Here is a 27,865-nt window from a genome sequence, read left to right as displayed (position 1 = left end):
TTCCTCGTTCATCTGCCTCGGAGCGTTCACTGGTGGTAGGTGCAGGTCCAGGAGCGCGGCGTCACCATCTCCCAGAAGCCGTCCTGCGGGGAGAAAAAACACACGTGACACGTTCCCGATGGAGGTAATCACATTATCTGTCATCTGTAATGCTTCTCTAACTGCATAATGTATAACCCTGTGTTTATGACCAGCGTGTAATCTTGTTTTATAGACGCTCTATTATTAGACTGCAGGGATCTGTGCTAAGCCATAGGAGGGAGACTGAGAGGGAGGGAGTGACGACAGTGGCATGAGAGGAGCACAGACAGTAGTTCATGGAGGAGGAAGTGTGTTAAGTACAAGCAACCCATCTGTCACAAATCCTCCACATCTGGGACGTCCTGATCGGGGTCTTGAGCTTTTCAAGAGTTAAATCATGTCGGTCAGGGGTTTCAGTACAGTATTGCTCTGTCAAATACAAGCTGGTGCGAAAGGAAATGACAGCATTAGCGCTCAATGTGTGACAGGGACACGTTTCCTTCGGGGCTCACAGTTCTAGATTGTGTCCACATGACGTCAAGGTATTCGAGACGCAGAAGGAGCCCTGACTCTCAACCCCCACCTGAACAGACCACATTTATCCAGTTTGGCTTTACCCGAATCGAAAAGCTTGAAAATATAGCATAAGCATCAAAATAGCAGAAATGTGAGAAAAAAGCAATGAAAAAGTTATAAAAACGTGACACGTCAAAAATGTGGTGAAAACACGACAAATAAGTGACGAAAACAAAACAAAAATGTGGTGAAAACACGACAAAAATGTGGTGAAAAGACGACAAATAAGTGACGAAAACACAACAAAAAGTCACGAGAAGACGACAAAAAAGTGACGAAATCACGACAAAAAAGTGACGAAATCACAACAAAAAAGTGACAAAAATGTGGTGAAAACACGACATAAAACTGACAAAAATATGGCGAAAACACGACAAAAATGTGGTGAAAACACGACAAATAAGTGACGAAAACACAACTAAAATGTGATGAAAACATGACAAAAAAGTGACGAAAACACGACAAAAAAGTGACGAAAACACGACATAAAACTGACAAAAATATGGCGAAAACACAACAAAAATGTGGTGAAAACACGAGAAATAAGTGACAAAAACACAACTATAATGTGATGAAAACACGACAAAAAAGTGACAAAAATGTGGCGAAAACACGACAAAAAAGTGACAAAAAAGTTATTGGTTTAGCTTTCAAATGAGCGTTCAGCTACTAAGCTCCAGTTTTATGGAATAAACTCCCAGCCCACGTTAAAGAAGCCGACACAGTCCCTACATTTAAAACTAGGCTAAAACGTACCTCTTCGAATTAGCTTATGATCAGGTCAGTTCGGTAAAGCTCTGACCCACAGCCCGAAGTAAAGCTGCCTCAGGAGGAACTCTGCTGTGGGACGTGCAGTAGACTGAGCGCCATCCTCTTCTTCTTACTGCAGACTTTGTCGTATTATGATATTCTTTTATCTGGAGTCTGTTCATTACTATTCACATGGTGTCTCCTGCCCCACTCCCCCTCGGTTGTGTCTGTCTAGATCGGGGTGCCCAAACTTTTTGTCTCTGAGGGACAAAATGAAAAAGTGCCCGTGAGTCGTGAGCCAAACACGGCGATGTCAAGTGTGAAACACTTATAAGTTACTTTATTTTCTTTTTCGGTAGCCTATACATTTGCATTTGATTCTATCTATGCAAATACTATGCTACATTAATATAAATGTTAACTATGGCAAAATGGTGGTAATGCCCCGACGCTGGTGGCCAACTGCCAATAAATCTAACAGAAGAAGAACTATGGCAAAAGCCTAGTTTTAGTAGAACAAAATCAACTTCTGCAGGAATATAGTGCAAAATGTAAACAGCACCTGTTTACATTACCTACAGTGACTTTAAATCGTTGTTTATTAACTCAAAGAAAATGTGATATTAGATCATTTTGAAAATGTCAGTTTAGCATAAATTATTGTATAAGTACATTTTTAACATGTACATGTCAATAACCTTTGCAATAAAGGTTGGAAAACTGGGAAAGTTGATGCTAAAACGCTCTGTGATAAACACCAAGACACCACAAGTGTTTCCATAACTTTGCAAAAGGAGTGAAACAGCGGCCCCAATTTGACGCAACACTGTTTTGGACATCATGTTTGCTTGGATACTTAATTCACCGGAACTTTACATTGTTACTTTACAGCTCTGTTTTATTGCCTTAATGTTCGGTGCAGCCCTGTGAGGCACCTCCTGTTGTGATATCGGGCTATACAAAGCTATTGATTGATTAAAATTATGTGTAAAATCTGTGTGAGTGAAACACAATTTACATGACATTGCCGTTCCTAACCCTAATCCCGGACTCTAGACCTAACCCTAGCCCTCTGATCAAGGGGGCGGCAAGCAACAGGTTAAGGGCATCCTCTGACAATGTTGTTTTATGGCCAAAAGCTGGATAAGCTGGAGCACAGCAGGCCAAAAGTCAGAAGCAGGTCAGAAAACCACTTGGCCAGGTGAGATAAACAACAACTACAGCCGCAGGAAGCAAACTCAATGACACTGGACAGAAAAGCACATTATTTTTGACAGATAATGATGCAACAGAGACATACGTGTGGCACACAGGGCAGTTTAGAGGTGAATGATTCTGCTGTTTGTTGATGTTCTCGTAAAAACAACATTCAGGTGCAGATATATATGAAACTGCTGCCAATAAGTACAAAGTGACAGTGTTTGAACGCTCTTTGAACCATGAAAAAACAAATATTACGCGGCCACTACATCATAATGTTCTGTATCGGTTTCCTTTGTAAATATTCACTGTCGCACAAGAGACACAAGAACATGACCATGGCAAATAAACTTCTACATCAGCAAAACCTGAAATGGAAATTTAAATTGAGAAAACATGAACATGCTTCTTAATTTTCTTTTTTTTTTTTTCTCCAGCTATTGATTTTATATTTCAAACGAGTCAGCTTAGAGTAATGAAACTTCACTCTACAATTCCAGCCTTAATTGCTTCAGTTATCATAGCTGCCAAACGCTGAACAGTTTGCCAATGTGTTTTGCATTCTTGGCTATATTTTTTGCTTACTTTATTAGTCTCTAATGCTTTTGGACGAGAAAAATGGCATTTTACCAACATGCAGTCATTTTCAGATGAATATCAGTGACATGAACAAAACAATAAAACAAAAGCAACCGGATCAAAATTGCAAATGTAATTATGGCTGCACAATATGAGAAAAACTTGAGATATTCGAAAACTGTCTTGAATATTGTAGCGATGTTTTATACTCGCACGTTATACCTCTGGTCTAACGTGTAAACGCAGCTTCTATATTAAGCTCGTGCATAACGGAACATCGGACCCGAATTAACAACTTTTTGAGTGACAGCGCAGGATTTTAGAAACAGTTGTGGCGAACAGGTCTGAGGTCATTTTACACATTAAGACATTACTAGTAGTAAGGGGAGGAAAATCGACATTTTAGAGACACCAGGGGGAGATGCGGAGACAACAATGTGGTAAAATAGTGACAAAAATTGCAGAAAAAAGTGACAAAAATGTGGTAAAAGAGTGGCAAAAAATCTGTTAAAAAGTATTAAAAAATCTGCAAAAAAGCAACAAAAAATCTGTGAAAAAGTGACAAAAACGTGACAAAAATGTGGTATAAAGGTGACAAAAATTCAGTGAAAAAGCGACAAAAATTCAGCAAAAAAAGTGACAAAAAAATCAACAAAAAAGTGACAAAAAATCAGCAAAAAAGAAGAAAAATTGACGAAAAAGAGTGACGAAAATTCAGCGGAAAAGTGACAAGAATGTGACAAAAAGTGACAAAAAACTGGAGAAAAAGTGACAAAAATTCAGCAAAAAAAGTGACAAAATTTCAGGCTTTTAGATTTGGGTAAGGCTGAACTGGAGATAGAGGTTAAACTATAATGTTATTTCTCAAAGAACGTGCAGCTCAAACACTTACATTAGCAAATGGAAGATGGCCAAATTAAAAAATGCTCAGACTGTCAGAGCTTTTAATAAGTTGGAGAATGATATTGTAAATTTGCAGTTTCGTATTGAGTGCGGCTGCCAGGAGACTTTCACTCCGTATCGGCTGGACATTATAGTTATTGGAAACCTAAAAGCCTGATTGTCTCAAGTGCCATTTTGCGTAATTGAAAGGAGCACATACCCCTTTTGGAGGACAGTGGATCTGAGAGTACCACTCCTGGCTGTAGAGGCACACCTGCACGCCCTGTCCCAGGAACAGAGACGTCCACATGAGCACGTTGCACACTGGGCTCTGACGCCGGTCGTTCATGGCGAAGTTAAACAGCACTAGAAGAAAGAACAATGAAACGGTTTTTTTCACAAGAAACATATTTTAAAGGATCAGGCCACCATTTTTACATACTGAGATATGTTCCTGCCTGAGCTTAGACGAGTTGATGCGTTCATGTCTGGTCTTTGTGCGTGCGCTCAGTCACGCAAAATGACTAAAGATTTTGCTAGCATTTGGCCTCTCCCAGCATATTCCAATACAGGCCTTTCAGTCATGTGGCTTTTGTTGTTATGGCGGCCATTTTGAATACCGAAGTAGAATTATGCAGTACAACAACATGTAACAATATCTCTACTCAGGATATAAACGAAAGACAACTGATTCACAGGGGCATTTTTATGTACTCGTAATCATTGCTCAAGAACATGAAAATAAAAATGACGGCCCAAGAGAGCGCACGTTTATGTGAAGAAGTCAGTGTTTAAACTGCTCAAAACGTTAGCTTCCTTCTGGTTAGCATTTAGCTTCAACAGCTCAGCTCTGACCTCTCAAGGAGAAAGCCCTGAACCACACTCTAAACATTTAGCCTTGGATACAACATGTGACAAAGGTCAGAGCTGAGCTGTTACTGTAGTATTTCATAAATGTGAGCCACACATGTGTTTATCGTGTTGAAGCCAATGGTTGACAGTTGCTAGCCAGTAGCATGCTAGTGTGTTGAGCTGGTTAAACACTGACTCAGACTGAGACTCTGTTGACATGACAAACTGTAAAAATCCAAGAGAAAGATTTTCTTTTCTCTCTTTGATGTGTTCATTTAGTCTTCAGAGTGAAGCAGATCTTTAGTAAATCCTGCTGTAGCTCGACAGACAGAGCTGCTACGTCTTTGCTGGTTTCTTCACATAAAAGTGCGTCTCTGGGGCCTTGTTTTTACTGTTATTGTCTTGAGCAATGATGACGGGTACATAAAAATGCCACTGTCAATCAGTTGTCTTTCATTTTCATCCTGAGTAGAGATATTGTTACATGTTGTAGTACTGCATAATTCTACTTCGGCATTCAAAATGGCCACCGGAACTATGCGTGATGTCATTGGAAACGCATGTATAGCTCCAAACAGGGGTGAAGTTGGAAGCTACCACGCTCTTCCACGTGCACGCACAAAGACCAGACAGGTACGTATCAACACGTCTAAGCCCAGGCAAGAACATTTCACAGTATGGAAAAACGATGGCCTGTTCCTTTAAGAGATTAAGGCTCCACTTTATGTTCCAGAAAAACTAAATCCAACTTTTCTCTTCATGTTCCGTCCTTGTTGCAGTTGGTGCAGGGCCCCGTCCTTTTCTCTCATCAAATATGTATCTTGTTTTCATTCTGAGCAAAGTGTGTTATATTTACCCCCAAAGATGGCGAAGAGAAAAAACATGACGGGGTAGAAGAAGCCAAAGCCCATTCCCAAGGCGTACTCATGAACAAAGGCGGACACCATGAACACGCACAGCATGGCAGCTGGTCGGAACTTCCTCTTGGACAGCTGCAGGGATCACAGGCGCGCAGGTTCAGAGGCCGACGCACTTCAAAACAATATGCTTTCTGTCTGTGATGCTTTTTCATCTATTACGACAGAGTTCTTACCAACAGGAAGTCTCTGTATCCATAATAATAGAGAAAGTCATGGACCACCACGTTCCAGGTTCGATAATAGTTTGCGAAAGAGTAAGAGTTCCACCAGTCCTGTAAGCACGACAAAAATCATTTTCTGTGAGTCACGTGACAAAAACAGGCCTAACATAAAGCAATATAAAAAGTCTTCTGGAGACTGAAAGAAGCTGTGTTTGAAACTCAGTGTATGAAGTGCTGCAAGCCAAAAAGGCAATTTGGTTTAATTAGGTCATTTCAAACATTTAGATAGATATAGATAGACATTGATCAGTCATGTCAGTGTATTTTTCCTATAGCCATTAGCAATAGTTTTCAGCTGTTATCAACCCATTGACCATTGACCCACATAAAGGTGAGGTCAAAGTCTAGTTAGAGATCATTACTGAATGTACAGACCTTTTGAGATTTTATTTTAAAGGGGCTAGATGCAAGTTCATGATTTTATACTCACTACTGCCATCTCAGGCCTTATGCGTAACTGCAGCTTCTATATTCAGCTTGTGCATGACGGCACTTCGGACCCAAATTAACACCTTTATGAGTGACAGAGCAGGATTTTAGAGGCAGTTATGGTGATCAGGTCTGAGCTCATTACATATTAGGACATGGCTGGAACATGTAGGGGGAGGAAAATACATCATTTAACATTTTTAACATTCAGTCAAATCACTTTCTGCTCTTTGTGGGGTCAGATCCACATCCAGTGGCCACTAAACATCCTCTTATGAGATGTTAAAGGGGGGGGGGGGGGGGTATTATGTAAAAATCCCTTTTTTAAGCTTTATATCATGTTAGTGTGTCAGTCATGCCTCCAGTGTATTTTTGAGTAATCTTTGAATCTCCTGCCAGCAGCCATTGTCCTGCTGTTTTGCTGGAGGGGACGAGGCTCCGCCCGGGGACAAGGCCCCTCCCATGTTCTCTACCTCAGTTCAGCCCACAGCCCCACCCCTGCAGATTTAGGTTTTAGTTTATTTATTTTAAATACTTTTGTTAGAAACCCCTTTGTTATATATTGTCTGTACTCTGTATGCAAAAAAAAAAAAGAAGACATTTAAAAAACAACAAACACAACGTACTGAAGGGGGAGTGCTCATGGAGTATAGACCTATGAGTTGGTTTGTCTAAAAATACAAATAATCCTAATCCTAACCCTAAAGTTAACCATTTCCCTGGCCCTAACCGTAACCTCTTAACTCCTACCTGAGCATGTTTTCTCCAAATTCTCCAAATCTAAAAGCTTCTTCAAAACAGAGGCAAAAAACGAGAAGAAAATGAGGATGTAAACGCAACAAAAAAAGCTAAAAAAGTGACCAAAAGAAGCGACAATTTTTTTTTTAAAAACTCATCAAAATAAGACAAAAACCCAGCAAAAAAGTGACAAAAATCCAGCAAAAAAGTGACAAAAATCCAGCAGAAAAAAAAGAAAAAAATCCAGCAAAAAAGAAAAAAATCCAGCAAAAAAGTGACAAAAATCCAGCAGAAAAAAAGACAAAAACCCAGCAAAAAAAGACAAAAATCCAGCAAAAAAGACAAAAACCCAGCAAAAAAAAGATAAAAATCCAGCAAAAAAGACAATAATCCAGCAAAAAAATACTAAAATCCAGCAGAAAAAATGACAAAAATCCATCAAAAAAAGACAAAAATCCAGCAAAAAAGTGACAGAAGAGCAGCAAAAAAGTAATAAAAAAGTGACAAAAACACATAAGGGAAATAAAAAGTGACGACAATGGCATAGAGGAGAGAATGGATTTGGTTTTGGCGGGTGGTAAGAGGTTAATTTGTGTCGTGATATCTCATGTTTTCACAGCAGACCGTCCCTCTGGAGCGTACGATCTAGCACTAACCTTTCTTAAAGAGACAGAGGTGAAATCGCAGTGTCAAGAATAGTGTTGCTATGACGGAAAATCATTTGAAGTTGTTTCTGATATTTGAATGGTACTATGTGCTTGAAAAAACAAAACATAATACCCCACCTTAAATGATAAAGACACCACAGAAATTATATAAGTACCATGAAACGGACAACCCATACCTCGCCATGCTTTAGTATTACGCCTGGCCTCCATATTTATTTCCAAGGGGATAGAACGCTCGTCTGGGATTCGATGGCAAACAAAACATGTGCTTACGTTTGTTTAGTGTAGCGTCACGACTTCCAGGTCCTGGCAGACCGGCAAATATGTGAGAAAAAACTGCTAAAAACCACAATCAATATTTGTGAAACTCAACAGAGAGATACTGAACCTACTTATTTCTCAGACTCATTAGCCAAAAATGCTGCACGGATGTATCGATTTTGGTAAATATTACTTTTATAACAGTAGATGCAGCATTTTTGGCTAATAGGCCTGATAAATAAGTATGTTCAGTAACTCTCTGTTGAGTTTCAGAAACATTTATTGTGGTATTAAAGAGCTTTTTGTAGTTTCTCGCACACGTAGAGCTGTGACGTCACCACTTAACAAACGTATTTGCAGGAACAAGCTCAGATGGAAAAAGTAATTTCTATGATTTCTATGGTGCCGCCTGTCCTGCGTTACCATGGAGATCAGCTGTGATATGTCACTTTAAATAAACATGATACATAATTTGCTCTGATTGTGTTGAATGAGCTGCAAATCTTTCACTTTGACGTTAATAACCGTCCTGATAAAGCAGCACAACAACAACTACAATAGGTTTGGTTCTTGTTTACGCTGATCTGCACCGTTCCCACATCACAGACCTGCCTATTCTGAGGTTTCTGGTAAACACAGACAAGACCAAATAATGCTCTAATGTTAGCCTTCACTTCAAACCAAAGCTTTAAAGAGGGGGTATTATGCTTTTTTCAGCCACATAGCACCAGTCTATAGCACACTACAATGATGACGAAACCTTCTGTTGGTCTGTCAATGCAGTAAATTAGAATAACTGCCTTGTATAAAATTGCTCTTTCAAAATGGCGGTAGCAAATGACTTGAAATAGGCCCCTGTCTCTTTAAGAACCTCTGACCCTTTCAGACACGCCCCCTCCACACGCTGTCTGTGGCATCACAACAACACTGCGCTCGTTGTCTCAACAGTATTGAAACTACGATCGGTGCATTTTAATTTTTATTGTTGGAAAGGAGCTACTGTTTATCACTTTGTGAACAATGGCCACACAGGATATTATTTGGAGACGAACCTTCCACACCGGACGCTTGGAAGGGGCTCTTGCCTGAAAAATAACTGCTGTTTGGAGGCTATCTCTTTGCATCTGCCATGCCCTATGGATCTCTAACTGTACCCCCATGGACGACACCAGGATCTGCAGGAGCCCATACGATTCAAAAGACGGACATTATCTGTGCAGGTGGACAATGTTTTTTCGAGGTTACCCGTTAGCTTGTTATAATCGACTACAGCTCATTGTTGATGAAAAGTCTGTAATAAACCACAAATGTGTAAAGCCAGGCTCATTGTGTGATCATTGTAAAGGCTGCTTCGAGTAGTTGCCTGCTTTATTGACGTTATTTGTGCATAATATGCTGCCTGTTTTCAATGAATGTTGTGAAGGTGAAGGTTGTTAGCTTGTCGCGGCTAACCACTCGGCTACGACTCACTGTAGATGAAATGTGAGCAATAAACTACACAATCAACAAGCCAGGCTCCGTGTGTGATCATCATAAAGGCTGCTTCAAGCAGTTGCCTGTTTTAGTGACGTTTTCAATGCATAATATGCTGCTTGTATTCAGTGAATTTTCTCGTTAGCTTGTCGCGGCTAGCTTGTTAGCTCCGGGAGAAAACCACTTGGCTATGACCCATTGTAGATGAAATGTGAGCAATAAACTTCCAAATCAACAAGCCAGGCTCCGTGTGTGATCATTGTTAAACGGTTCTTTATGTGTGTGGTGGTTTTATTTACTTTATTTGTGCATATTTCTCGTTTTCACGTGATGACTCGAGGTTTAGCTTAGCATTAGCTTTCTCCGGAGGCTCTGTGCATCATCAAGGCCCAGCGCAGAACCAGACACTGAAATAAGTGTTCTTGTCACCGGTTTTAATCCTGGGTGTTTCGGTAACAGAAACACTGATGTGTGTCTTTGTAAAAGTCTGCTGTGGCTCCGGTTCACAACACATGAAGCTAATCCTCCATGATGACTGTTTACATCTTAGGGCTAGACACTGCGGGGAGGGGGTTCTGCTGAGGAGCAGTGGTTGGTTACTCGGCTGGTGACGAAAGGTCGGAGGCGTATCCTGGAGGTCGAGGGCGTTTCCTGAAGGAATCAGGCGTTTTATCCCTAAAATGGCCGCCATCAGAGTTTCTACAGATTACTCAAAAATACGTGAATGTGCCAAGGCAACACTTCAGGCATGTTTTTAATGAGGGAATGACTTAATAACATGATGTATAGCTTGAAAAAGTCGATTTTGCATAATACCCCCCCTTTAATGGCTAATCTAAATCAGACCGATGCAGTTCTTAAACAACTCATTAACTTGTGATTTTACAGTTGAGCAGTAAATGTGCAGCATTATACCGGCTCATTGAGTCATAGCTGCTGGTTTCCTGGCAACAACACATAAACTTAGACTTATTTAGATCAAAAGTCATCTCCTGTAAATAAAGTTTCATAAAGTGAGTAAACTCCAGTGATACTCTGTTAACATTTAACACAACAAAGAAAAGTTTATGATTAACATCCTGCAGCCGATTCAAGATTAAAGTCATTTTTGGGATTAGTATAAGAATGGATCATGTAGTTTTTTGGATTTCTGAGGCATTCCTTTATGATATACCAATGCAGATTTTAGAATAAAAAATACTGGAGTTTTGGGTCCTCATGGTGGGGAGCTGTGATTGCTGTAATACCACCCCCTGGTGGCCAGGGGCGACTCAAGAAGACACTTGGTAAACAGGATCCCTATGTAGGTTTGGACCTCATTTGCACTGTTGACAAGCCTGGGGTCAAAGAGCTTATTTTTTTCTGCGTTTTTTCAACGCTGGGCTATGAATCACCCCTCCTGGAACCACCACCTTAACGTGGTGGAGGAGTTTGAGCGACCAAATGATCCTGGGAGCTCTGTTATCGGGGCTTTGTGCCCCTGGTAGGGTCTAGGTGACTAGGGGTCTAGAGTCAGACAAAGAGCGGTTCAGAAGCCCCTCATGAGAGACCAACAGGCCCGGTTTGAGTCATGAGGCCGTCCTTCTGTCGACCCACCACCTGCAGGAGGAGCCATTAGGGGCTGGTGCAATGTGATTTGGGCAGCTCCAACGGCTGCCCCCACGACCCGACAACAGACAAGTGGAAGAAGATAGATGGATGGATGGGCTATGAATCATATTTTAACCACGCTGTGTTTTGAACATCAATAAAAAGTTGTACAGCACTAAATCTATGATTGACAGGCTCTGGAGCACTGTAGGGGCTCGTAGCTCACAGCCGCTTTTTTGCCCTTTTAAGGAACAGGCTTCGTAGGAGGAGATAGAGCAGCCATGTTAATCTCACAGGCTACATGGGATCATTACTATGAATAGAGCTGAATAGCTAATCATCGATCTCTTGCATGTTATATCTATGCTTTGGACCCTACAGTGTGTTTAAGTTAAATATTAGATAAACAATTAGGCAAGGCAAGGTGTGTTTATTTAAGGCATCTCAAAGCAAAATGAGTGATCCACCAGTAAGCAGAGTTGTCCCCACTGCTCTTTTCTCAAAGGGACTATATGGAGTTTAAAGATGTTAAAATGTATTTTCCTTCCCATACATGTTCGAGCCATGTCCTAATGTGTAGAATGAGCCCAGATCGATTCACCACAACTGCCTCTAAAATCCTGCACTGTCACTCAAAAAGGTGTTAATTCAGGTCCGAAGTCCCGTCACGCATGATCTTATTATAGAAGCTGCAGTTACACGTATGACCTGAGGTGGCAGTAGTGAGTACAAAATAACCAACTTGCATCTAGTCCCTTTAAGTTTTCTATGTTGCTTTATCTATGGAAAATAATTTCTAACGTGGCACAACGTGGCGTACTATTAATGCCATCTCTATGGCAACGTTGAGTTGAATTGATTACATTGCAACTCTATTCAAACATGACGCAAGAACAAACAGAAGCAGAATGACGTGATCGTAGAATGAAACTAATTCTATTCCAGTAGTGTAAACACAAAGGCAGAGGAGTCAGCTGACAGGATTCTTGTAAAAACATTTCTTTCCTTTCTGTTGATGGAAAGAGAGCTTAAAGGAACCACTCTCGATTTGTGCAATGCATCAACGGGGTGAGAAAATGTTATTATAAACATGCTGAGTTTGTCCAGGGACCATCCTTCTGCTCTGAAGTATTTAGGCAATTCTTTCCGACTCAAAAACAAAGGCCTCAGACATTTATCATAAGTGTAATAAGGCAATCTGCCGTGGAGGAGATCTCACCTGATAAAACATCCTGTCAGCGAAACGCATGAGCTCAGCAAAGAGGTTGAGCCAGCAGTGGAGGAAGGCGAAGAAGCAGAGCAGCAGCAGCATCGTACCTGAGACACACAGGGGGTTTTTATTATGAGAGATGCAACCGAGACGTGCACTTACTCAACTATCGATTCAACAACACTTTCAAATGCGCCGGCAATCTGTGAAATGAAACGACTGCACAGACGTCTCTAGGGCTGTGATTGTGATGCGTGTCACTTTACCAGGTAGGATTGAATGGAACACAGCCAGCACCATCGAGCGTGTGCTGAAAGTCTGACGGCTGTCGGGTCTGAAGGCTGGTACACAGAGGCGCTCCAGGATGTAGTAGCCATAGAAGAGGCAGAGCAGGATCTACAAGCACAGCAATTAAAGCTCAAGTCTATACCTTTGCACAGTATTTCGTTAAGTAACCCAGTGAGGCTGCATCCATGTGATTCATATTGAGGTGAATCTAATGGCCATAACTATGGTAACTGTCTTAAAGGGATATTTCAGGATTTTTGACATAGGGCCTAATTTCCTAGTTATCCAGAGTGTTATTGATTTCTGGAGATATTTTTTTTGTAATTCATACTTATATTTGAAGAGTTTTGTGGCGCTAGGCTAGTACAAGGCTAGCACATTTCTACGATATCAGCTAGCCTGCATTAAAAACAGTCTGACTTCACAGTGCACTTGAAGCAAATCACTTACAACGCCAGACTAATGATATAAATGTCTGTGTCCATAGAATCATTTTAATCATTTTGGTTAAAAGAACTTATATTTGAGCAGCATCAGCTTCCTGGTTGTATAAGCTATGCAGCGGCAGAGTGATCTGCTAGAAAATAGACCCTTAAAATGTGATAATTCATGTGATGTAAGGTCAGTTATATTCCAAAAATGATTCTATCGACACAGACATTTATATCGTCACAATTGTATTTTAGATATGTCTAAAAAGGACAACATCTTACCATGCCAACAGTGGCCCCGACATAGTTCCATCGGATGTGGCTGTTCCTGCAAAAACAGACCATTTCATTAGTCGCAGTTTGAAGCAAATGAACAAGTATTAAATGGACACTAACCGGGGATATGACTCCCTGTAGATCAGCGTTGGGCAGAAGAGGAAGTAAAGATAACTAGAAAACGTTGGAGTCCTGGGTTTTTCTCCTTAAATTAAAACAAAACAAAACAGAGCCATCAACAACAAGTTAATGGAGTATGAGAGGGTGAAGGGAAGCATGAAAACAGACAAGTATTTACATCGGATAAACAGCGCAGTGCATTATGTTGTGCTTTAGCTTTAATGTTGTCCGGCAGCTTAGCATAACTCTTCCATTTTCCATTTGTATTGCTATTTACACAGTGCTTTACGGTGCAGTGAGACGGCATTCATCTGGCAAACAGCAGTGCTTAAACTAAACTGGAACGAGAGTTGATCACTAAATCGTTAAGGCAATTTACCCCTAATCTATTCTGCAATAGCTGTGGTTTGGCTTCAGTTTCCTGCAGATAAAACTAGCACAAAATGTCTGCCTTGATTTTAATCGTTGGAGCTAATGGTTATTACCGCACTAAAACCATACTTTGATGTTAAAAGCTGTCATTTTCTCTCGCGTTGAACTAGTCTCACGAGGGACACTGCAGTTTTTATAACATTTGCGTGGTGTAGATTCTCATTTTCATTAAATCCTTATGGGAATAGCGAGAAGTAATGTACTGTATACTATTCCATATGGGAGGCTGCCCGCTGAGCTCTGCTTCAGTCATTTTTCATGTGTCACAGTGAGTAATGGCTCGGCTCAAGGTAGAAGCACCTGATTTCCACACAACACAAGCCCCTACCTTTGTTCGGCGGACTGTTGACAATCATGGGAGCAGACTCTCTTAAGAACGAGTAGCTTTTCATGACAAATCTAATCTGTGAAAACAAGAGAAAGGGGGAATGGATTGCATGTAGTGACATATTGTGTGACTCTGTAATGGAATCATTTCAGATGCATTGCGTCTGGTGATCCTTTCGTCTTGTAAGAGAGGCGCGGACTTGGACTTGAGTCGGATTTGAGTCAAACACCTGACGACGTGACGTGACTTGACTGGAAAATATTCGGGCTGGGACAAGATATCGGATTGGATTTGGAACGCAATACGTTTTGCAATATCAGGATCAATACTGTTAGAGGATAACATTAAATTGCTATTACTGGGTCAAGCTGTACAGTCGCACTATCTCTGTCATTGCCTTGACTGTCAGCTACTGAATGTTTTGCTTGCGTATCAGTATGACGCACTGAGAGGGTATTTATCCTTTTTCTGTAGAAGCATAGACACACTTGAATGGTAGGACTAGCGTAATGTCTCGAGTTCATGTCTCCGAGTCCCGCACCGATGGTATATAGACTTCTCCTGTATTGACCATAGACTGTAAAAAATAATGGACGTCTTATGCTCACTCCTCCCCGTTTACCATAATGACCACGGCCGTGGGGGAATTCATGGAGGATTTACAGACTCCCCCTCCCCAGCTCTGACAAAGCATGCGTGACGTGTAGCTCGCGCTGCTGCAATGCTAACAGTCCGACCCTCATTCAGTACGAGATTTCAAAAATTCTTCTCAGGAGGAATATCTAGCCTAGTCTAGTGTTGAAAAAATTGAAACCAGGCGTTAAAGTTGTTTTCAAGGTGTCTAAACTCCAATGCTTTTCAATGGGGGCCTAGTGGCGATATGGAGGTACTACAGCAATGGCGGAGCAATGGCGGCCCCCAGTGTCGTGGTCATAAAGCAGAGCAGCCAGCGCCCATTGGTATTGACCCTTTAATTGTTTGTAAACATTCCCGGCTTAGCTGGAGGCAGGAAGCTATTTCTATTGTAGCTGTTGTCATAGTAACGATAAACAAATGTCAAACTGTTGGAAATATCAGATAAACCTTATTTTATTGTCTCAAATGTCATTCCTCCTGTTCTGGCACCTTAAGCCACAACAGGACCACATTATTTAGTTGTAGTTTTACACTTATAATCGCTAGTTTTAGTTGAATCTTATTTCTCTTGATCACTTCCTGCCTCCAGATGATGTCACTGATGATGTAAGCAGTTAAAGACATCCAGACAGCTGCCTATTTTTCATCTATCCTCTCGAACGCCATTGTTAATTCTCTAACAAATACTTAATCAAGTATCGCAATACTTTCAATACTTGTGTTTGGAGGCATTTTTATCATACACTGTTTCTAGTTGCACAACACTTTGTTACATTTTGTGTTACTGCAAACATATTACTCATTACATCATAATTACCTATTGTATCGTATTACGGGTCGGATCGGCCCCTTGAGTATCGTGACATGTATCGGATCGTGACAAAAGTGGATCATCCCAGCCCTAGAACAATGTCGTCTTATCTTGGCAAAAATGACTTAAATGTGCATGAATTATCGGCATTTGTGTTGATTTTGAGAAGGTTTGGACTTATTTTGCCTTTAACGTTTTGTCTTATTTGAAGTGTATAAATAAATTCCTGTCATTTTAAGCGAATTAATGCTCGTTCCATTGGCATCTTATTTCAAGACAGCCCAAATCAGCACTAATTGTCTTAATTCAAGCACATTCCAAGCCGTTTATCCGAGACAAGATGGCATTTTTTCCAGTGCTAATAAAATGCCCTAAAAATAGCCACTTTACTTGGATTCACCAACAGATTTCATTTGCAAAACCTTAAGTAACTTGAAAGGAAATTCAAAGCTTAGAACTAAGACTTGAAAAATCCCAGACTTGCTCTTAGACCTTTATATTGCTCCTGTAGTGTGTATATCCTCGTTTTTGTTTGCGCCAAAGATGTGAGAGTAAAGCCATATAGATCTATATATAGTACTTTACATGCGGTAAAATCAAACAAACTTTCAAATTTTAGCCTAAACCTTTATGTCTTTAAATGATGAGTAGTTTACAGTAACAGAAATGGTACATAGACCTGTGGTGCTTTTGGGTTCGGACTCTGGTCCATTTTCAGTAGTTTTTTGGCCAATATTTACTTATTTATTATTTATGTCATTGTTACATGATATTGTCACATGTTGTAGTACAGTGTCTGCGTACATTGATGTATAAATGAGAGTGTGAATGGGTGAGTGGATCCTTGCTGTAAAGCGCTTTGAGTGCCTAATGTAGGTGGAAAAGCGCTATATAAGTTGAGACCATTTACCATTTACAGCATCATTGTACTTTGGTGTTCAAAATGGCCGCCGGAACAATGCGTGATGTCATTGGAAATTGTAATTCCTTAATGAGAGATTAATTCATGACAGGTAAAAATAGCTCATGATGGATTTACAACCCTGTCCGTCAAAATGAAGGAGATAAAATATCCCTGGTGTCTCTGCGGGACAATAATTTACACCTTAACCATAATAAATTGCTTGACAACTTAGGTAAAATGAACCTTCAATAATGAATATGTAATTGTGCACTGCTTAGTTGGTGTGACTAGTAATTGCTCTTAGTGTTTACTTTCAGGTCTTAAAGCCTGGGGGCAAAAAGAGGTTTCAGTGTTGTGCCTGAGGACACTTTTATTGAGGTGGAGACATCGGTTAAAGCAACCTTTTTGCTATCGGACATGTTTACCTCCGGGGGCTCTGCAAAATACAGTTCCCACGTATTGATTTCAAGAAAAGCAACTTTTGAACTTGCAGAATACACAATTTGGGCTTTTGCAAGGTTTCCCACACAAGGGCGAAAATGTCTTTGTAAATGCGATCGTCTGATGTTGACTTTCGTGCGCGCTCGGCCTTTGGGGACTCTCTCTCTCCTGCAGATGGGTTAAAGTTTGTCTGGGGACACTGGCGGCTGAAACAAAAGGGACGTGCAGAATATATTAGCTCATGGATGTTGAAACGCTGGCTACGCTCAGATGTGCGCCGCTTTGATCGCTGTCCAGATGGAAGCGGGAGCGCCGTCTTTTCATCATGCTCCTTTTCTGCTCCTCCAATATAAACCCATTATGCAGATAGAGTCAGCTTTAGTCCAAGGTGTGAGTGACTTTAAGATACTTTTATAAGTGGGTATTAAATCACGGCTGGAAACAACAACTTTAAACAGACTGAACCCTGAGTGAACCTTTTTGAAAAACAAACAATGGCGGCGCATGTTGCAGTGCTACAGAAGAGACTATTATTATCTCATCGTTATCGCCCGAAGCACCAGAGCTGGAGCAGAAATCCCCATCCCCTTTTGAGAACAGACTAAAGTAAAGTGGAAAAAAGGTCTTTCCACCAAAGGATTAGTAAATTTCATTCCACTGAAATGTAGGGCTGGGTACCGTTGAACAATGCCAGTCTGGTTTAGGTACTACTGGTGTCGAAAAAATGAAAGTATTGAAAAGCAGGTACTGGAAAGAAATATGAAATCTATATATTCAAGTTTTGATAGTGTTGAACAAGTTGGGGAAAAAAACAGGAAAAAAGTGCAAAAAAATGGGGAAAAAATGGTGGTAACTTTGGGAAAAATTAGGCAAAAAATTGAAAATTTTAGAAAAAACATGAGGGGGAGAAAAGGAAAATTTTGTGCAAAAGTGGGGACAAATTTTGGAAAAAAAATAAAATTTTGAGAAAAAATAATAGTAATTTTGAGATAACTGGGGAAATGACACAAAGACAAATTGGAGGAAAAAATGACACATTTTGGAAAATCTAGGCGGGAAAAATTTTGGGAGAAACAATTGTTTAAAAAATAAGAAAACTTGGAAAGTGTTTTTTTTCTGCTCCTTCGTCGTTAAAGGAAGTTTCTTGGATGTTTCTCCTCAAATGATATAAATGGAAGGAAAAGGAATTGATTAACACTATTAATCTGTCTTATTGTTCTATATGACACATATTTCAGTAAAGATATCGAAAAAAGTACTGTTCAGGTATCGGTATCGAAAATCAAGTATCGCTTAATTACTGATATAAAAAAAATAACTGTACCCAGTCCTACCGAAATGTGTAAATGTAAATTGCTTACTATATTATAACCATCTGTTTATCTTATGCCTAATCTTTAAGAGCAAGTGTGATATAAATTGAAGCTGATTGATTTGATCTTCCAAACAAAGATTTTTTACAAATACCTACAATTGTGGGACTACTAAAAAATAATAACTATTTGATCTCCTCACAGGTCTCATCCTCCACTGTAGAAGATTATTTTATTAATTTAGTCATTAACCTCTAACCCCCCGCCTGAACTGAGCGCATTTTCTCCAGTTCATCTTTACCCAAATCTAAAAGCTTCAAAAATGTAATGCCTCATTTGAAAGCTAAGACCTACACAAGTGATCACAACTGTTTTGTCTCATCGTCGCCACTTTGTTGTCACATTTTTATAAGCTTTTTTGTTGTGGTTTTGTCATATTTTTTTGTTGGTTTTCTGGCAGGTTTTTGTCGCTCCTTTGTAGCTTTTTTGTTGCTTTTTCTCATCGCTTTTTTCTCATGTTCTCATCACGTTTTTGTAACTTTTTCTTTGTGTTTTTGTAGGTTTTTTGTAGCATTTTTGTTGCTTTTTTGTCACATTTTTGTTGCGTTTTCATCCTTGCTTTCATCGCTATTTTGATGCTTTTTTTTTCAGCTTTTAGATTTGGGTAAAGCCAAACTGGAGAAAATGTGCTTGGTTCAAGTGGGGGTTCAAAGAGCAAATAATACTAGATACACATCTTATGCTTATAAATTACTCTGACAGGGAGACACAGAGAATACTTCAGGGAAGATGGGAATTGGAAATTAACATAATTATCAAGGACAGACACTGCGGGAGGGATGTAAAATAACAAAAAAGTCCAGTCCTTCAAGAGTTTGAGTGGAAAACTAAAATAAGATTTTCCTTTGTCACATCCAAGTTTGGAAGAACTTTGGACCAAAGCTGTGAATATAGACCCTTTCGCTGTTTACATCATCAGTGACATCAGCTGGAGGCAGGAAGTGATCATGAGAAATAAGATTAAACTAAAACTAGTGATTATAAGTGTAAAACTACAACTAAAATGTGGTCTTGTTGTGGCTTAAGGTGCCAGAACAAGAGGAATGAGATTCAATGAGATATCATTGCATAGACACAGGAAGTGCTGGAGCGGATGTACCTATTGTGCTGATGATTCCAAATAAAGATAAGCAAACTGTTTGCAGTTGTCATGTCCCTGTGTCTGGGTGGATTCCAAAAAATTTTAGGAAAAAGTGTAAAAATTGGGAAAAAATTGGGGAAAATTGGGAAAAAAGTAGAAAAAAATTTGGAAAATACAAAGTGGGCAAAAATGAAGGGGAAATGTGAGAAAAATGTGGAAAGCGTTTTTTCTTCTCTTTTGTGGTCAATTCAAAACATTTATTCTTTTGAGTGACAGAGCAATGTAAATGAAGATCTTTGCAGCACATTTTTGGGCTATTTCTGATTTAAAATATATTTAAAATATCAAGTAAGTCTCCAAAGATATTGAGATATACATTTTTGTCAGTGTCGTCCTTACATTGAAGGATGGGTCACATTTCTCAAACTCTTGGTAAATGACCCCCTGTGAGTTGGTCCACCTTGCGGCCAAAAGTTCCACACTACATAATTCAGTATTTTCTTTCCTGTTTTGTGAATCCTTTAATCCGAACGGTCTCGACTCACCTGCTCCAGAATGACAATGAAGCGCGAGGCGGGAGGCAGTTGGTAGTGAACGACCACACAGACGGGGATCAGTCCCAGGATGCAGAACTGGACGGCAAACAGGACCACACCAGCGGCCACATTCAGAGCCAGCTTCCAGGAGGTCGCGTGGTACAACGAGCTCCAGGAGACCAGGAACTGATACGGGACAGTTAGAGTGTAGACAAACATGAAGATCCAGGTCAGCGTGACTGTCCCGATATTCCCAAAGGCAAAGAAGAGCAGGTCAAACTTCAACACCGGCCTGTGAAGATAAAGACAACAGTGTCAACAAATAAATTGAGTGTTCTATCCCTATGCAAATGAATACAGGGAGACTCCCCAGTACTAACGAATGGAGAGGAATATGCTTTGCCCTTTTCATTGCATTTACATAGTTTCTGTGGACGAAGATGAAGTTTAGTGGCCCACAAAAAGCAGAAACTGATTTGTATTAGCATTTGGCTCAGAGGACACTTTTAGACGCTAATATGTATCTATAGTAAAATCGTAAAGGGGTCTGTACGTGAAGTCGACCGATATGGGTTTTTCTAAGGCTGATGCTGATTTTTGGGGATTTTTATTGGCCAATGCCGATGTACTCGGACGATATTTTTGGCAGATTTCTCCAAATGTCTGGTCTGTAATCTTGTAAAAACATAAATTCTTGGCCACTCCAGCAGTGGCTAATTTTATTGTTTTACTTTAGGTGATTTAACCGCCACCTTAACGCGGTGGAGGGGTTTGAGCACCTGAATGATCCTAGGAGCTCAGTTGTCGGGGGCTTCGTGCCCCTGGTAGGGTCTCCCATGGCAAACAGGTCCTATAGGTGACGGGTCAGACAAAGAGTGGTTCAGAAGCCCCTCATGAGAGACCAACAGGCCTGGTTAGAACCATAACGCCGTCCTTCTGTGGACCCATCACCTGCAGGAGGAGCCATAAGGGGCTGGTGCAATGTGATTTGGGCAGCTCCAACTGCTGCCCCCACGACCCGGCAACGGAAAAATGGAAGAAAATGGATGGATAGACTTTAGGTGATTTAATCATAGTTTCTGTCCCAGCTTAGATTAGTTGCCGTTAGCATGAGCATACTGTTGCCCTGACTTCGCTCTTTCCAATGCAAAAAAACAGAAAGTCTATCACTTGGGTCCTAGAGATATCAGGATGATGTCGTCAAATCCCCAAATATCAGCCTCTCGTCAGTACATGGATTAATGATTTCTAACTAGGCTTTGACTTTACCAAATGTGGTCGATGGTTGACAACAGCTGAAAACATCTGGACCGCTCATGATTTGAAGTCTCCCTGCTAACTGTCTGCATACGTTAGGATCGAACGCAGCTTCTCCTTTCTATTTTCTATAGTTTTAACAATAGATGTACATTTCCAGCTAAAAATAAGGGCAACATTTTCCACATAAAAGAGCCTCTAGGCATCCAGAACCTATTGCAGCGGATTCACAAAGGGAACATTTTGGATAGAGTGAGTGCTTCTTGCCAGCTTGGGTCTATTCACCGTATTAAAGTCAATTCTAACTTAGGTGAAGGCATTGAGTAGTTTCACAGAGGATTTTCCCGCCGGCGCTTGAGAAATGGAAAAAAGGCCTAAACCCACAACCCCTGCATGTGCGAAACAGCGCTCACATCATTACACGGCTGCCCAAAGCAACTTCGCAAAACCTCGCAGGGGACGATTGCTCTATCTTTCGCTCTCCAGATGAGTGGGAAGGCGGGAAACGGCGGGGGAGGAACGAGGCTTAGGCGGACCAAAAAAAGATAAAGGGAGAAGTTTTAGCGGCTCCCGGGGAACAGAACTTCGCTGGAGGTGACGTTCGGGGTCATGAAGTTTGTCAGTGCGGGACATGTGTTCTGACGCGTGTGTGAGGGGGCGACAGACCTGCCGTGCTCGAGGTAGTCCACGATCAAAGTGCTGGAGACGAAGAGGAGGAAAATGGCCAGGAACATGTGGTAGATGGTGCGGATGTGGTTGATTTCAAACAGTTCACTGAAAACAGGAAGTTATACATTAGTGTTTGTAGTGGGTTTGCATATGCGATATTTGAGACTGTGGTGCTGTATGTTGATTAAAGATTTAATAAAATTGTGCTAGTGAAGTTAAAGTAATAGCAGAAAATGCTGTAGATTCATACAACATAGCACCAGGATAATAACACTCCCTAAAGAAGACTGTTGTGAGATATTAAAGTGATAGTTTTACAGATTAAAAAGAATTGGCCTCTTTCTCTTCGTATTTTACAATCTTACACTTTAACAGCCAATGGTTTTCAAACATTTTCCATTGATTTGCCTCTTAAAATAAAGGACTTTTTTTTTTATCTTAACTGAGATTTCAACGCACTAATGCTCAAAGATGTGGTGTCTTCCTATCCTAATTTTACTTACACATATGTACAGTAGAGATCCTTTTTTTTAATGACCAAATATGTCTTTTTTCTGGTCATGGCCATTTAAAAGAAACGTTCCATTCGGAATATGTTGCATAATGAAGCAACAAATGGCATAAGACCATTGGAAAAAGAATAATCAACTTAAGGAAGAAAGAAGAAATAAATCTACTTGAATTAACGCAGAACTAAGTAACTCATGTTGTAGTACGTTATGTTTTTGTACTCATTAAAGGGAGAGAGGGATATTGTACATCCAATTACACAATGGAGATAATGTTTTTCACTCAAACTTGGTTGTAAATACTGTTTAAGTGGCGCTAGCCCGCAGTTAGCTCTGCCCGTTAGCCTGTTAACTTCTTCTTCATGATTCTATTAGTGTGTATTGGTGGCTCCAACTCGGTGCAGGCAAGTTGCAATTGTGGCTTTCTGGCCAGAGACACCAGGGGGAGATGAAAGACCCTCCAATCATCCCATTAACACTTGTGTTACCCCCAGAGGGACTGCGAAAGGGATTTATTAAGGTAAACAAGTTACTTAGTTCTGCTTTAAGTTTGAGTCTGTTCTTTGTTCTTAGATTAAACCTCATATCGTCAATTTTTTCTTAATTCAGATAATTTTGCATAATGTCAAGTCAAAAAAATATCTTTTTAAAAGTAAAAGTGGGATTTCTGCTTCTTCCAATTGGCAATAGCGTTTTTATCTGATCTTAGATTAGTTCAAACCAACAAAACAAAGTCATTTATCTAATTTAAGATGGTAATTTTTGATTTGTAGCTAAAAGTAAAAACACTGCAGTCATCTAGAAATATGTACAATTTTCTGTGCTACTAATTTCAAGAAATCTGTTCATGAGGCAAGTTTTCAAAAAATTAAATTAAGAAAATCGCACTCAAAATTAGCTAAATGGGCTTGCTGGTGCTCTTGTTGTCTTTTCTTAATCTAAATCAAAGACAAATTTATGGAAAGAAAATGTTGCTAATTTCTAGGTGACTTTTTGCAGTGAACTGCATTAATTTTCTTTCTTTGTGTCCCGGGTGCCTCTGCCAGTCGCAGAACACCTGAAGCACCCTCAAAGTAGGAGAGAAAAGATCGGAGACCCCGCAGTAAATGTACTGTATGTCACTTACTCTAACAGAGACATTCGGGGCAGAAACACTTTTCCACCATCTCTCTTCTCTGTTCTGAAACCGAGCATAAAAGAGGATTAGACTTGATGTTATCGGACTCGAAAACATGTCAGGTCCCAGCACTTCTTACCTGGAGACGGGCGCCTGGACCGGTGCCTGGACCGGTGCCTGGACCGGTGCCTGGACCGGTGCCTGGACCGCCTTTCCATTCTGATGTGGCTGGATTTGGGACAAGCTCTGAACAGACTCAGACAGGGCTCGGTCTACGATGTCGTTAAGCTTGTCCTGGAGCTGGGCCAGGATTTCCCCTTTGAGTTTCTAAAGAAAGACGAGGAGAGAGACAGTGATTGTATCAATTCTACAGCTATGGAGAGTTAAGACCAGGGCTTGACTTTAACTCTATCGCTCATCGGTCACAGTGGTTTGTCGTAGCTGCTCAATTAATGTGTTGACTCGCCACAATTTATAAAGTTTTGCTACTTTTTAGTATAATAGGATCAATCATCCTTTATCTGTTCAGCGTTTGCAGGGCCAATATGCTTTCCATAAGTGCAGTATACTAAAGACAGAATCAAAACAAAATGATGATCACTACAAAATACAAAACAAAAAGCGGTTCTGAACAGGTGAGGGAACAGCCACAGAAAAAGAACTATCACCCACTGATTGCTACTGGTCCTGGGACGTCCAGCAGGTGTTGTCCTGCAGACCACAGCACTTAAATGCTGCCTATTGTTTTCTGTAGGCTAGATTAATCAATGGATTTAAAATATGTGAATATCTAGCCAAAAGAGAAATCTATAAATTGTTTATGAGCAGAGGGGAGGCAGAGTGCTCGCTGGATCACCGTAGAAGCAGAGTAAATTAAAAAAAACGTACATAGTGCCCAAAGTGCGGCTGGGGGCCAAATACGGCCCTCAAATCAATTTTTGGTGGCCCTCAGGCTTCATGTTGAATCGGCACACTTTGCTAGAAATTGTACTTTTTACAACAAATTTCGTTTTTATTTTGGGATTTAGCTGTTTTTTAAGTTCCTAGCCTAAATTAAAGGGACTATACGGAGTTTAAAAATGTTCCAGCAATGTCCTAAGGTGTAGCATGAGCCCAGACCTATTCACCACAAATGCCTCTAAAATCCTGCACTGTCACTCAAAAACGTGTTAATTCGGGTCTGAAGTGCCGTCATGCACGGCAGTTCAGAATATAGAAGGTGCAGCTACACGTATGACCTGAGGTGGCAGTAGTGAGTAGTAATGGCCAACTTGCATCTAGCCCCTTTAAGGTGTGGAACATGGATTAAAACTCTGCTAAACGCGCTCTGTTGAAGTTTTCACTGCACTGACCACCGATTTGTAGCCCTCCACACCGTATACACTTCAATATGCGGCCCTCTGAAAAAAAGTTTGGACACCCCTGCTCTATGGAGTCTTCATCAGGGACTTACCCTGATGAAGACCCCCCATAGCGTCCAAACGCTTCGGTAACTTTGTAAATAAAACTCTCTTTGCAAATTCAGAGTGTCTCAGCCCCTCCTCCTTCGCTTCTAAAAAAAATCTATCAGTGTGTGGATAGTATGCACAAGCTGATGTTAATGTCAAGCCCTGGCTCAGACCAAAGGGAAGAACTCTCACCTGAACATGTTTTTGCAACAACCGCAGAGCCTCATCCGGACTCTGTTTCAACTCTGAGAAAATTACAATATAGGTTAGTTTACATATTATGCATAATATTAATACAGACGTAGAGGTAAAACAAGATCAGGATCTGAACTTTTACATCCCAGTAATATCATAGAAATATCATGTTACTTATGATAACTGCATTGGAACAAGACACCCACATTATTTGATGGTTATTTGATTAATCCAAACCCAGCTCTGACTCAATAAATGACTCAGAAAACAATTACAGCACATTATCAATTGTGTTTTAGTGATTCCTTTTCATTTCTATGTAATTTCATGTATTTTTGACACTTCCTTGTTCTGTGCTTTACTTTGCGTATGAATGGTGCCCTACAAATAAACTTGTCCTGCCTATTTCCATGTTATTACTGGGCTGTAAAGTGAAGTGAAGTCGGGCGAAAGATTAAACCCAAACTAAAGTCACTGAAATTAGTGGGCCCATTATATTTAACTGTCTTAATTTATGATACGCATCACAGCTACAGCTGCCCTTGCTCGCCACCCTACTCTAATGAAGCACATTAAAAACTAGTAAAAAATAAAACAGTTTCACTCTATTTGAAAAGACGAATGGCATGATGAAACCCAATGGCTGCTGAATTGAGATGAATTACTGTGTGAATGATTTTGTCAGACCCCTGAGGCTCGGCTCTATCTACAGAAACCCGCGACTCAATCATCACATAACCAGGTCGATTATATACACGACAAGCTTCTGTGCGTCCTTTGAGCGAATCCTGGCAGCAAAAGACTCTCACGACACAGACGAGAGTCAAGACACTAAATGATGCTTGAACCAGGATAAAAAGCAACGGCTCAACGAAGGAGCTACACATATACTGTGTATAAGTAAATGTATAATCCACAAGGGTGTGATGGCGTATTAATAATAAAAACTTCCACTGTTACCATGGAGATCCGCCGTCTTTGCAGCTGTTAGCATACATTTTCCATAGACTAACATTAGCTAAAAACAGTGTAAAAAGTGGAGAAAAAAGCCATGGAATAACTCGGTAAGCTGTTGAGCTAATAATGTTAAATATACTTCTAATACACTGTGGTGTCCAAGTGCTTTAATATGAACAATAACTCCAGTATTTTACTCTTTAAAATCTCCATTAGTTTATTATTGCTGCTAACCCCATGATGTACAGACGGCATCTCTTGAATCGCCCATATATGGTCATGTTTGAAAACAGTTAGGGGGAAAACAATATGGAGAAAAATCTAAACTTTCTCTAATTATTCAAAAACTACTTTAACAAATGCTGAATTATGAATATAGTTTTCTACTAAATAAAGATACAAAGACATGGAGAGGAGCAAAGTGGTTCAACAGAACATAAATACATGAATAACGGAGATGCTAACACGATGCTACATGTTAGCGTCATGATAATGCTAACGGCTAGCAATCGCTAGCTACGACTGCCGTTTTTTCACTTCTACTGAACAATCTGCTCTGAGATATTATCCATATGTGTGATATTTTCCCCCTTGACAAAGCAACGCCCCTTCTATGACGAGATGCCGTCTGTATCTAACTCTACTGTAGAACTAAGTATAATTTTATTTATTCATTAAATATTTTTTAAAAACATTTAACATTTAACCCCAAAAGACTCACTGAGATTTGTAATCTCTTTTTAGGAGTGTCCCAGTTCCAGAACATATTGTACACATTTTTAGTACCATATACAGGCACAGGGAGAAAGTTCACTGCCTGACCAAAAAAAAGTAGCAACAAAAATAAAGTCACCCGCTCTAATATTTGGTTGGACCGCCTTTAGCTTTGATTATACTGTTTCAATAAGCTTCTGCAATGTCAAAAGATCTAGTATTACATTAATTTGTCACACTTGTATTGATGATGGGGTTCAGATCTGGACTTTCTATTGATGGAATAACCTGGTGATCTCATTCTTTGGGCACATGGTGTTTCTGAACCTAAACCTGACCAACAGCAGAAACCCCAGATCACAACCATTTCTTAAACACCACATAGAAAAGTCCCACCGGGCCAAGGAGTCAAACCCAGGCTCTTCTTCTAAAGCTACCCTCCAAAAGACGAACCAATAATTTCATGTCCAGCCTCTCTGGACCTAAACCTAACATAGTCTCCGGCCTGATCCCATGATGAAAGCCCGTCCTCCCCCGCTGCATTATGGCTTAATATTGCGCTGACATACCCAGACCGGAGATGTCATCGGAGCCGCGGAGGCTGAGATTTCGGCGCAACACTCGGTTGGCTGGCTCGGCCGTTGTCATGGTTACCCTCAGATTGGTCCGCGGCACGGAGCTCTACCGTGTGCGGCTGCGATGGATGATTCTGTGCATATTAAAGCAGCAGGTTAGATTCACCCCTGCATTCGCAAAGGATGCCGTTTCATATATACGAAAGGGAACGGAATAGTGGTATTTACAGTGATAATTCTAGGTACTTATTGTGGTTCTTACACTGGTACTTACGGTGGTACTTACAGTGGTACTTACAATGGTACTTATGGTGGTAATCACAGTGGTAATTCTAGGTACTTATCGTGGTACTTAAAGGACGCTATAGTGAGAATTACAAGTTATGTACTTCTAGAT

The 27,865-nt window shown here is 40.4% G+C and overlaps 1 protein-coding gene across 1 annotated transcript; it reads right to left on the bottom strand.

Annotated features, from left to right (window-relative positions):
- Positions 1–27,597, bottom strand: soat2 (sterol O-acyltransferase 2). Its single transcript, XM_079579287.1, has 15 exons — positions 27,463–27,597; positions 25,220–25,272; positions 23,719–23,906; positions 23,589–23,642; positions 21,951–22,058; positions 20,037–20,319; positions 14,246–14,321; positions 13,486–13,570; positions 13,372–13,417; positions 12,637–12,766; positions 12,380–12,477; positions 5,954–6,052; positions 5,717–5,852; positions 4,229–4,374; positions 1–83 (listed from the first exon to the last, which is right to left on the bottom strand). Exons 1-15 carry the CDS (start codon positions 27,539–27,541, stop codon positions 27–29), a joined length of 1,638 nt encoding a protein of 545 aa, XP_079435413.1. The 5' UTR covers positions 27,542–27,597; the 3' UTR covers positions 1–26.
- Positions 27,598–27,865: the final 268 nt, after the last annotated feature.

The sequence above is a fragment of the Gobius niger genome, assembly GCF_951799975.1.
Source record: "Gobius niger genome assembly, chromosome: 20".
NCBI lineage: Eukaryota > Metazoa > Chordata > Actinopteri > Gobiiformes > Gobiidae > Gobius > Gobius niger.
The sequence above is the reverse complement of the archived record's forward strand: the minus strand, read 5'-3'. Positions and strand labels throughout refer to the sequence as shown.

What these genes read in the sequence shown, in the direction of transcription:
- soat2 (XM_079579287.1), bottom strand. Translation starts at nt 27,541, where the DNA reads ATGACAACGGCCGAGCCAGCCAACCGAGTGTTGCGCCGAAATCTCAGC. An exon ending in GACTACCTCGAGCACGGCAG is followed by an intron (nt 20,320 to 21,950) that starts GTCTGTCGCCCC and finishes TTATCTTCACAG; the next exon opens with GCCGGTGTTGAAGTTTGACC. An exon ending in GTTCCATTCAATCCTACCTG is followed by an intron (nt 12,478 to 12,636) that starts GTAAAGTGACAC and finishes TGTGTGTCTCAG; the next exon opens with GTACGATGCTGCTGCTGCTC.